The following is a 12901-nucleotide window of genomic DNA, read 5'->3' on the forward strand; positions in this document are numbered from 1 at the left end:
GTGTAAAATAATAAATGCTAACAAAATAGTAAATATTTACAACGTTTATTTAAAAGTGTTTTAATTAATAATTAAGTGGTAATATAAAACTAGCACATATGTTTTGTTAAATAACACAATATATTATCTATTAAATTTTATGGATATTTTTTTATAATGTAGCTAATATCGTTGTTAGCGAATATATATCGATCTGATCAACGTTACATTCTCATTGTGTCACATAGGCGGTTTTACTCATAAAGCCAACAATGAGAATGATTTACCATACAAAGTGCTTTTATATCATCTATATAAATCATCAATAAATCAGCTAACTGAAGGAGAAAAATGTCGAATGCAACCCTTAAAAACAAATTTCTCACAAGGGTTTTTTATATGAAATTTAAAAAAACAACAGCTGAGCTGTAAATAAAAGCACTGAAGAAGTAAGTACTTAATAAAATTTTTGTTTTTATTAATTAAATACGTAATAGATTAATAAAAAATATATATGAAAACGATGTAGTATATCAATTAAAAATAATATTTATTATGTGACATGTTATTAAGTGAAGTTTTTTGATCAAACAGAAGCTGTCTTAAAACTATCAAAGAACTTTCTGTATCAGAAGTTGTTTTCCATGTTATAAGTACTTTATGGCAATGCAAACCACGAAATCACAAAATTTCAACTTCTATAGTATAGAAAATATGCTCAAGAAATAGAATATATAAATATCATTTCAATATTTCAAATCAAATATTAAATATGTTTGAAAAGTTCAACAAATAAATCATTTTTAAAATTTATTCGTAAATCACAACCCAGCTTCAACAGCAACGTTGGCAGTACCAATATATTATTATTTTAAAAATCTGTCATTTCGCCATATTTGTACCAAAACTTATCGATAACGCATTAAATACAACATTATATTCAGGACAACGTACTAAATGAAGACAAATTTTAGTCAAAGTTCGAAGCTTGTTGTCCCTATTTTTATATAACAAAATTGACTTTGATTGCTCGTTATGCGCTTAAAGTCGATTTCCACTAGCAAAGTTCGTAATGTGAACCCTGTATAACTCATATACAAATAATTTGCACAGATTATTATTAATATCTCAATTAAATTATTTCTCAATAGAGATACTTACTCTGTCTGTACATAGTTAACTCCCACGTTAAATAATACACCCTGAATAAAAATATGTGCATACAAAAGCCAAAATCTACATAACCAATACTTTTTAAAAATGTTTACTATAAACCCTTATTTTAAATGTCAAATCATCCTACATGGCAGCATTTACTTATTGTCAAAATTTTATTTATGTTTATGGCGCACACTTTTTGTACTTGCGGGAAAAGTTGTTTTGCGGCAAAGTACGTTAAGAATACATAATAGAAATGGCAGAGAAACAGAAGGTAGTACAATATAATGTGATGTAATTGTTTTATACTTTAAAAAATATTTTTTAAGAAAGACTGGTGCGAATAGTGAAGGCAAAGAAAAACGCCGAAAGGAATCCATTTTAGATCTATCAAAATATTTGGAAAAACAAATACGTGTGAAATTTGCAGGAGGCCGTGAAGCTTCTGGTATCTTAAAAGGCTACGATGCACTGCTAAATTTAGTTTTGGACAATACTGTTGAATACGTTCGAGATTTGGACGAGCCATTGAAATTAGCGGAAGACACAAGAAGCTTGGGTTTAGTTGTCTGCCGCGGTACAGCGTTAGTACTTATTTGCCCACAAGATGGCATGGAATCAATACCAAATCCTTTTATATCACAAGATGCGTAAAATATGTATATTAAACACAAAAATATTTATTAATTTAATTCATTAAATAATAAATTTAAAAATGTAGTAAGTACTATTAAAATAAATAAAATTATAAAAACTAAGTTTTTAAATAAATATGGGTAAATGATAATTTTAATCTCATTATTAAATAATTACTTTTTAAGAAAATGCAAAATAATGCAAATTTTATAAACAGATATTTTAAAAATTTAATATATTAATAACTTAGGTATTTGATTCATTTCAGTTTACTCGTACATATTTAGCTCTATAGCTTTTGCATGGATCCAGATTCTTTAAAATTAAAACCTGCACATGAAATTTGTCTTGAAAATGTTTTTTTTTTTAATCTAAACCGAATTCATTTCTTATCCATGGGTATTGTGGTGGACATTCTTTGCAAGTATAAAAGTAACGGTCTTGTTGTAACACGCGGCTGCGTAATTTGCAGGTGTTTGGCGCAATGCAAGCAATTTCTCGCTGATCCATGTTTTTAGGTTTGCAACTCCATGGCTCGAATAAGTGAAGCTGATGGCTAGGAGTTGGTTGTCTCATCCATTGTATCGCTTGCTGATTTGTTACAAAGTAAACATCCGGCATTTTCTGAATATCATCCAAAAATTTCTACAACAGAAGTATTAATTAAAAACATTTGTTATAAAATTTTTTCACATACCAAAAACGCATTCAGATAATCAACTTTTTTAAACCATGTTGAATGGAAAAATAAACCTAATGGTGCACGATTTGTAAGATAGTGTCGTTTAAAATTGTGCGTTAACATACGATATACATCGTCTCCAGTCAGGTGTGGAGGACAACTGTCAACCATGCCGCATGTGTAATCGCCAGCTTCTAGTTGATTGATAATCATTTCCCACACGCCTGCATAGCTACGTGAAGGACAATTTTGATTCACACCCACACAACTGTGAGGTATTTTATAATCAAGAGTGTATGGCCACAGTGGTGGGTTCGAGAATGGCGCAGTCATTGAGGAATCATAAACAAAACCAAACTCCTTCATCATTAAAAACTGACGATTCCAACCAACACGTAGAAATGGTACACGCATACCACGTATTTCTTCCATACGTACTGATGCAAATTTATTGATTATATTAGCTTGTCCAACCATTTCATCAAACCAATCCTCTATTGTTGCGTTTTTAGACCACCATATTTCAGGACCACGATGACTATAATTTTTGAAATAAATTATATTATAGCTATGACTAATATATAATTTTGAATATAAATGAATTATTAAAATTTACTTTCTGACCAGTCAAGGAATGGACGAGAAAAAATCTCCTTTATGTTTTAAATCACACTGGACAATGGATGACATACTTCTACCAATTAAGAAGTAAGAGCTTACACAAGACGTAAATGTGTTCCTACTTTTAAACACTGATTTAGTAAGTATTTACTAAACATATTTATGAATAGAAAACGGCAGTAATTTAAAACAATTATTATTTTTTGTTTATCGTTAGAGATGACAGGGTTACTTCGTCTTAAATTGGATTAGCTTCTGTATCTCCACCCTCTATATTATCGCTCATTCCTCTTCTCTCTTTATATTCAGCCTATCCATTGTCCTTCCTACCTTTTCCACCCTATCTATTCATATTTCTGATATCCATTGTATGTTAAAACAATAATAATATAGAAACTCTAATTGTCACAACTTAAAGTTGATCTTTATAATCCTTTAAATTTTACTTTTTATACTATACTTACGTTACGGAATGTACACCAATCTCATGACCATCGTTCCATAGTTTCTGTACAAACTGATAGTTTGTATAAGGATGAGAAACAAAAAATGTGCCTTTAATTGCACAATTATTTGGGTTTCGTCGATTTTGTGTAAACAAAACTTTTGAATAAAGTTCCCAGTTTTCAAAATTCACCGCATCATCAAACGTAAGTAGTACCATTTGTGGCACTTGTTGCGGTTCTAAGCGTCCGGGAATTTGTGTACCATCCTTAGAACAAAAACAATTCGGCAAATGACAATTACGCATATCACAAGAATCGGCAGCATTTGGATCATTCTCACTATCACACCAACCCTAAAAATTATGATCAGATGGAAATATTTACATATTAGATGGATGTTTCGTTTTAAAGTAACTAAATTTCGGTAGGCTATTACTTAGTCCAAAAAATAACAAAAAATTCGTATGGAAAGCGAATGGAAAACGTGAAGTTATGTTAAGTTATTATTCTTCATAATAGTCTAAATCACATGCCAAACATCCTTAAATTTCGCGACTAATATGGTTTTGTAGTTAAACGAGTGCAGAAAATGGTGTCATGTATATATGTCGTGCATACCTCTTGCTATATTTTTAATCATTTTTTGTATACACCTTTTCATCTTAGTAATATTTTTTAAAAAGAAATTTTTCTTCTTTCATGTAACATTTTTTCTGTAATCGTCCTTTGACAAGTTGCTTCTACTACGTTCTTCAATTTAAACACACAAATTTATCAATCAATAGAAATTAGTATGTTTATATAATGATTTATATAACAGTCTTTTTCGTGGTAAGCTTCATTTGACTTTCTTATCTTGATACTATCTTCTGAACTTAAACTATTTTAAAACGAAACATCCAGTATATAAGAATTCTTACCTCGTCTGAACCATCGGGGCAGTCAACAGATCCATCACAAAAGTACTCATTTGGTAAACAAGTTCCATCTCCACAACCCAACTGAGTTTTATCCGCACAATCTGCATCGTCTAACAGTGGCTTAGGAGCTAAGGTCTCTATAAATAAAATAAATGTTTTATATTATATTTTAATACAAAGTTTAACATTTTTACCTTCGGTTATGTCACAATTATCCACATTCTGTTTAAAATCACAGATTTGTCTAACAACATCAAAGTGCAGTCCTTCTGAGCATTTAAATTCAAAAACTTCCCCTTCCAAGCACAAAAAATATTTGGAACATTCACTATTAGTCCACATTTTATGCACCGGACGGCTGGGATTCCGGTAAAATCGAGCACCTTCCAAGCATTCCGCATTTGTGCGAGCAAGAGTGTTGCGACCAGAAGCTTCAACTGAATATTGAGACAAGTCTTATAGTAATTAGAGACAAGTAAAAATAAAATTGTGTGATATATACATATGTATGCACTTTTTAAACTAATAATCTAATTTGCGAAATTCATAATCTTAATAAGATTCAAATTGAAATGAGATTTAAAATAAATGAGAAATCAGATTCTAATTAAAACTACTTTGTCTAAAAAAAAATAAAACTAGAAACTATCAAAATATAAATACAAGAATTTATGATTTATATCCGCAATCTATAAGGTGCTAATGAAGAATTTCTTTATACATGAAGCAATCCGTCCTGTGTCCAAATGGCTGGTATTGTGATTGTATATATAATTTTTAATATAAATGTTATTTATTGAATGTTTACGGACATTTCTAGTCCTAAAACATAATCCAAATACTTAAAGAGTTTGTTTATATCATCATAGTTGTTTCTTACAAATTATTATGGTGCGAATCGATGACAGTTGTTTTTCAACACCTATAAGGTTATAATGTAACCTTATGAGGGTATAAAGTTAGAAGCTAATATAAATTGTAGATATAAACTGGAGACCGCTGACGCTCCCGGCGGGATAAACAAAACATACATTCAGTTAATAGCAAAAACTTTTTCAAATCCTTATATGATTAAGCAAAATATCTTTAATCTTATGTGAAGTATTTAAATAAAATTATCATTCTTCCATAAAGTAGTTAAAGTAGTAAATAATTTAATAATAGGAGTTAAAAGTGTTTCAATAAGTTTTAATAAAAACGTATATAAGATTTATAAAAGTGTATAAATTTAATATAAAAAATACAATCAGGCCTATTCTGAATCGCAAGGGAATGGGAGTTTGTTCCCTGTTCCCAATTCCCCTATTCTGAATAAATTTGGTATGTTCCCTGTTCCCAATTCCCCTATTCTGAATCGCATGCGAATGGGAGTTTTTTCCTAATTTTGTACAATTGTTGTTGTTCACGAAACTGCTGTCTCCTTATCGATTCAGAATAAGGGAGCTGTGTGTTCGGGAACAGCGTGGGAATAGGGAGTTTTTTCGCTGGGAGTATTCAGAATAGGCCTGATATCTATTAAATATTTAAATTCGTTATGTCAACAACTATATCAATTAATATATAACAATTTTAACTTATTTTAGCTACAAATTTTTAATACACGTATCTACATATTTTTAAAAACATATAAATGTCTTTATTAAAGTTATTAAAGATTTATATAAAACTTATAAAGAGGTTTTCGAAAAGTAGTGAACTACAACAACAAAAATTCTTTGTTCTATTATTTTAATTAATTGAATTTTTAGTGAACCATACAGCTGTTTCGAGTATTGCCAAATACCTATTATTAATAGTTTTGGATATAATTCTTGTATTTAATTATTCATAAATAATTTTTTAAGACTGCAAGTAAAAGTAATCGAACTCGTGTCCTGCCAAATTTAAATATATAGAAAGATATATAAAATTTTTAAATAATACAAAATAAATATCACTTTAATATAGTATTCAATCTAAAATTAATTCTTAATTCTTAGATATAAATCTTATATAAGATTTATAAAAATGTTTACATTTTATAAAAAAAATTTTAAAATAAAAAATCTATGCTTTAATTACTATATTTTAATAAGTTATGTATATTTTTGTCACCGTAAGTATATTTTTTTATATTTTTCATAAGATGTGCCAATAATTATTGTTCAGTCTAATTTAATCACTTTTTTGGGTTTTTTAATTTTAAAAAGTTAAATTTAAGAAATAATATAATGAAATAAAATGAATTTAAATTAAGCTAAAGTTCAATATGCTTGCTGTCCTAATAATTATGTTCGGCACTGTATATGTTCTATACAAATTTAAGTCTCTGCGATTTTTTATTAATATTAAAATTCTCTAAAAAGTATCTTTTTTTTAAAATTATTTGTTATTAAACTATTTAAAAAAAATTGTTAAGTTTAATAAACAAAAGTTGCGTTAAGTAATGTGTTGTTACACTCATCTATATTCACAAATGGATGTTGCCCGCGTGATGGTCTACAATACAAAACTTATGTAACCTTATAGACAGTAGTGAAAATATAATATAAAAACTTTCACACCCATAAGACATAAAATACCAAACACACTTACTTAACGTTCAATATTAAAATGCATAATGTCATCGTCATTTGCATTACACTCAAAAAAAGCTTTTGATACGAACAAATAAAAAAAATGGACAAAAATTTTAAACAATACGATACGATATACGTTATTAACTGAGATACACAATATTAAGAAGAATTTAATAATATTATATGAATATTATGAAAGAACGTACTTTAAAGGCCTAACGCTTTCTCAAATTGATAGGTTATTACACGTACTTTCTACTGCTGGTATGATATAATACTATATTATTCCAAATGAATATTATAATAAATAAAAAGTGCATTTAATAACACATTTTCCCATATGTTTTCTTCAAAAAAAAAAAACAAAATTAACTCAACTAATACGAGTATTGCTTGCTTTATTTCCAGTTAAACCAACAAATTTTTTCATATATATAATTCAATACTTGAAACAAGTTGTTATTTAGTAAAAAAAAATCATTTTCGTCCGATTGGATCAACTGGTCTTGCCTTACTCTTTTTTATTTCTCTCTTTATTAATCAGATAGCTAACCAACAATTACTGGACATTTTTGAAAATTCCAACCGTTTTTTGTATGTCCCGCTATACATACTAGTAGCGGGTGCAAGTCCAAAAATACTGCTATTCTTCATTTCTTTTTTTAGCTCTATCCTTCGGCCAGGTACACCTATGTATATATAAATCATTATTGTTAATAATACTTGTGTTATTCTATAATTGTGTAAACCTATATCTCGTAGATTATTGAAAATTTAACTCTTCTGACAAGATTGTTAATAATACTTGTATTATTCTATAATTGTGTAAATCTACATATATCTCGCAGATTATTCAAAATTAAATTCTTCTGGCATAATTTTTGGTACTTAGGCAATTGAATCACCTCTTGAAGTTACTGCAATTTAAACTAGTAAACAAAAATAAAGGACGTGTGCGAATTAGGCTAAGTTGCGTTCTAAATGAAGGAAATTCTAAGTTGTGCCGATAATGTAGTGATATGTCGATACGTGTTGATAAATGGCTAAATGTGTGCAGTGCAAAAATCCCAAAAAATCTCCTATTTTAGCATCAACTTACCCTAACTCGCACACGTCCATAATAATAATTTAAAAAATAATTGTGTATAATAAATTTATTTTAATTAATTTATGTATTAATATAAAAACATAAATAAATGTAAGCCATAATTCAAAGGATTAACAAATAGAATAGAATAGAATAATTGGAATTAACTGCAGCTACTCGTACATAATAGGTCTGTTTCACGACATATTCGTAGTAACTTTGAGTAACACTGTGTATACACAAGTGCATTCCACCAGAAAATTTTCGAATAAATGAAAGCATCTGAGAGAGCGTAACATCCCTGTCGAAATTTGAAAATGCTAAACGGACTTTATTCGTACATTTTATTTCAAGTGAAATTTGTGTTGATGTGTGAATCAGATGTTTTGGTTTGAAATTTAAATTTTTGTATTGTTTATGTGCGTGGCACTGGTGTTCTCACCAGACTTTACACAAAGTTGTTCCATGAAAATCTGTGTAAAGAGCGTAATTTGGCACTTTAATTGTGTTACGCTCTTAGTTTGTACTTTACTTGTGTTTTACTCGAGTTTTACTACAAATAGCTCGTGGAACAGATCTATTGTCTCTAATTCTATATACGGGTATGTTTCCACTTACAGTTATCGAACTCCATTATCATATTTTTACCGAGTTGATTCCGATTGAGTAAACAAACATAAGTCATACTAACCTTAAGAAAACTGATCTGATTTAGTATTAAATTCATTTAAATCAAATATGAAATTTATTGCAAAATTGCTTAAGTGCATTATACTAATACCCCGATTAGTGTCGCCCGATTTGTATTGATTCGAATTATATCGGTAGTGTTTCGATTTGCGTCGTTTTTTGATATATGAGTACAGTGGGGATTACTATTTTATTTCTTGTAGGTCACATTTTTTAACAGGGGATTTGGATGTATTAAGCTTTTAGTAAAAAGGTGTTATTATACATTTGTGTGGTGAAGTGGAAAGGTAAATTTTTGCCTTATAAAGTATAAAGTTTGACATTTTAAAACGTTTTAAACTTGAAGAAAAACCTGTTGATATTGGAATAATTTTGGCTTTAGCTCCAACCACTATAAGAACAATTTTTTATCGTGATGCGGACAAAATAAAGAATTATCGAAAAATTCTCACATATTTGCAGGCTAAACAAGTTAATAAAACTAGAAATCCATTAATTGTAAAAATGAAGTCTCTTCTATTGATTTGGATAGAAAATCAGAATCAGAGAAGAATGCTATTAAGCCAAATGTTAATTCAGAATAAGGCTCTGTCGATATTCAATTTCTACAGAGTCCCTCCCTTCTTTTTGACTAAATTATGTAATCCTCACAAACTTCTCTGATTATTCGATGGCTGATCTAAGATCTGCATACCGCCTTTATACAACTAGTGACTGCTCTGAGATAGTGCTATGTAGAGCAGCCTATCAGTTTTCGCGTATTGATTCAGGGTTCTTTCCCTTAACTAATGTAATGTACCAGCTGAATAGTAAAGGTGACGGGTACAACGTATGAAATAAAATATATGTAGGTACGATCAAAAACTAACTTAAAACAAGGATGGCTGGATATAAATATAGCATGAAAAACAAGAGTGTTGCTGAAGCCAAAACAGCATTAGCTGTACATTGCATTGACTGCAAACATGAGCCAGATCTTGACAATGTAAAAATCTTACATGAAGAAATAAACCAAGCTGAAAGGTACTTTTTAAAAATACTTCCAATACTAAAAATCCCAAATAGCAAGAGACTAAATTATAAAACGAATACGGACAACTGTGCTCAGGCTTATAGGAAAATTATCAAATAACATAGAATATTGTATCTGTATTTTATAATTTTTATTTTGTTTTTGTGTTATTGTTTTTTGTGGTTATTATTATTGTATTTATTGTATGATTTTCTTTTTTATTTTCCCGCTATAAATTTTTCATTGTGTATTTTGTTAGTTTCCCTGAAGATGACTATCAAAGATAGTTGAAATATCGGAATAATATTTAAAAGTAACTTGTTTAAATATAAATAATAAATTATAGTTTTTATTTTGTATTTAAATTTATCAATTATCCCGCTTAAACAAATTATTTACCAAGTAGAAGTAGATAAAATCTCTGAACCAAGTTCTTTGCATTCAAATTGTGTTCTTATTATTCACATCAATACAAGCTTTCCAAGTAGCTAGCGACTGCTTTCATACTCTAATAGTAAGTAAGTAAGTACTTCCATTTACGATTATTAAATTATAACATATTTACAGCAAATTTAACATTTAACTTATTTTACATAAGAACTTCAGATTATTTAAGACAATAACTATTAAGTTGTCTGTCTATAACTATTAAGTTTAAACGCGATTCGAACATAGTGTAAAATTACCTAATAATAAATAATATAATGCTATAATGACAAGAAAATTCAAAAAATTCAGCCAATGCAGAAAAACAATAAAAGTCATATAAAATAAATAATATAATTATATGATTATAGTATATGTTAATTTAATGTTATAATAATATAATAACAATAAAAAATAAAAATAAAATATATTAATAATGATGAATATATATATATATACTAGATAACCCGACAAACGTTGTTTTGCCTTATAAATTATTTCTAGTTTCTAGATAAATTCTAGTGTAGACAAAAAGTAACTTACTTATTATAAGTGTGTAAGTATGTGGTATATGCATGAAATAGGCATGGAGCGCTATGAACGAAAAGGAAAATAAAAATAAACGCCAAACAATATTATTTTTAAGTTATTATAGTTCATTTATTAAATTATTAATTTAAAATCAATAAATTTGTATGATACCAAGTTCCCTGGCAACAACTGTTGTATCTTCAAATTTAAATTGTCTTGGATTGACTGTAAATAATAATAATGATAATTGGCCAGTAACATTAACCAACAACAGTCGAAGATAAAAGCACTCAGTGTGTCTTGGATTAACTATAAATAAGCGTTCGATTTAAATAAATTGAGACATGCATAAACTGGTGAAACTTGCTTGCGGGGCATCCATTTTTTTTTGAGCCCATGTGAAATAGCGTGGTACTTGTGAATAGAGTAATGTTCTTGCAAAGGCACCAAAATCATCCGTACTATTACACAATTAAAAAAATGCAATGAGTGTAGATTTAGGTGGATTTGTACCACGATCAATCACTGTCTCGTTCGTGAAAAAAATACGCTGACCGTTTTCAAGATGAACGGCTACCTGAACAGCTGCTGGATCCCGTTCATGAATTAGAAAACCGAAGATACGCCAAGCAGCTTCATTGGAGCTGATGTACCGACCAATTTGGTAGAGCGTAATTTCACCGTTTTTGTTCATTGGAGGAGCATTTATATTAGTATTTTCTACTCTAAACACAGCCATATCACTGCCTTTATGGACATACTTATATATTTGATGCTCTTCACAGAACTGCAAAACTCAACATTAATAATGAGCATTGTATGTTTAGCTTAGCAGAGGCGAATACGGCACCACCCGCCATTGTCCCCCATTATCGGGATTTCTTCGACGATATATTGGATATCCGTCGGTATTTGTTATAGTATCATTAGTGAAAGCTTTAGATTTCAATTTTTAGTACATTTTCCATCTGCCATGCAAGGCGAAGACGAAGAACGAAGTGTATGTAAATGCTCGATGTACTTGTTGGCGTAGTTACATAAAATATTAAGAAAAAAATTTTTCTTTTTCAAAAATATAAACAAAATTTATGTCAAAAATAAAAAAATTTTTTGTTAAAGCAATAAGGATATTTTTGCTAGGTTGGGACTCCCTAATCACTTTAGCGGTATGAAAAATAGATAGTAGCCGATTCTCAGACCTACTGAATACGCATATAAAATTTGGTAAAAATCGGTAAAGCTGTTTCGGAGGAGTACGGTAACTAACATTGTGACATGGAAATTTTATATATAAGACCGCAAACAGACATCGTTTGGCCTTGTGACTTATTGATGGTCTTTGCAAATGCCAATCTAATAGAAAATTGAACGTGTTTGAATTAAATTGGCTTGTCTGTGAGAATCATTGGAATTCGTGGCAATAAAACTTTTTCGTTTCGGACCTTGCGATTCAAAATGGTGGCTTCGATAATGTTTTTCATCAATTTTTTAATTACCAATCGCGTACTATTGCATAGCCGTGGTGGGTTCAAATTCCGAAGTAAAATAATCGGTGATCCAACTTTCAGTCGTAAAATGTGTGGTGGGATGCCTGGCAAATCCAGTGAGTTTAAAAATTCTGCTGGATAGTTTACAACTTCGTTGGTATCACAAACTGTATCGATCGATTTGTATGATATTAAGTCGCCTGGCAATGTCTGCTTTATCTTGAAGTTTAATTCATCAACGTCCACGTTTTTTTTTGCTGCTAATGGCTTTTTCTGCCAGCCACCCATGATTTATGTATTGTATGTGTACATCTGGAAATACGCGGTCAATGAGAGCATTTTGGGAATCAACGATAGTGCAAAAATTAGGGGGCAGTTTTATGAATTCAGTATTTTCATAGACAACAACTTTTCATATTATAGCAAGTTTACTTTTTCAAAAATATAAAAAAATTTATGTCAAAAAAATAAAAAAATTTTTGTTAAAGCAATAAAGATATTTTTGCTGGATAGGGACACCCTAATCACTTTAGCGGTATGAAAAATAGATAGTAGCCGATTCCCAGACCTACTGAATACGCATATAAAATTTGGTAAAAATCGGTAAAGCCGTTTCGGAGGAGTACGGTAACTAACATTTTGACAAACTTAATTTTATATATAAGATA

At 29.5% G+C, this 12901-nt stretch overlaps 2 protein-coding genes across 2 annotated transcripts; one reads left to right on the forward strand and one right to left on the reverse strand.

The window, feature by feature from the left end:
* Nucleotides 1–1284: 1284 nt before the first annotated feature.
* Nucleotides 1285–1833, forward strand: LOC119689717 (U6 snRNA-associated Sm-like protein LSm7). The gene is made up of 2 exons (XM_038104606.1): nt 1285–1411; nt 1471–1833. Exons 1-2 carry the CDS (start codon nt 1394–1396, stop codon nt 1789–1791), a joined length of 339 nt encoding a protein of 112 aa, XP_037960534.1. The 5' UTR covers nt 1285–1393; the 3' UTR covers nt 1792–1833.
* A 191-nt stretch (nt 1834–2024) lies between these two features.
* On the reverse strand, nt 2025–4874 carry LOC119689984 (chitin deacetylase 1). Its single transcript, XM_038104953.1, has 5 exons — nt 4637–4874; nt 4443–4579; nt 3541–3875; nt 2471–2993; nt 2025–2418 (listed from the first exon to the last, which is right to left on the reverse strand). Exons 1-5 carry the CDS (start codon nt 4782–4784, stop codon nt 2140–2142), a joined length of 1422 nt encoding a protein of 473 aa, XP_037960881.1. The 5' UTR covers nt 4785–4874; the 3' UTR covers nt 2025–2139.
* Nucleotides 4875–12901: the final 8027 nt, after the last annotated feature.

This window comes from Teleopsis dalmanni, chromosome X, assembly GCF_002237135.1.
Source record: "Teleopsis dalmanni isolate 2A chromosome X, ASM223713v2, whole genome shotgun sequence".
NCBI lineage: Eukaryota > Metazoa > Arthropoda > Insecta > Diptera > Diopsidae > Teleopsis > Teleopsis dalmanni.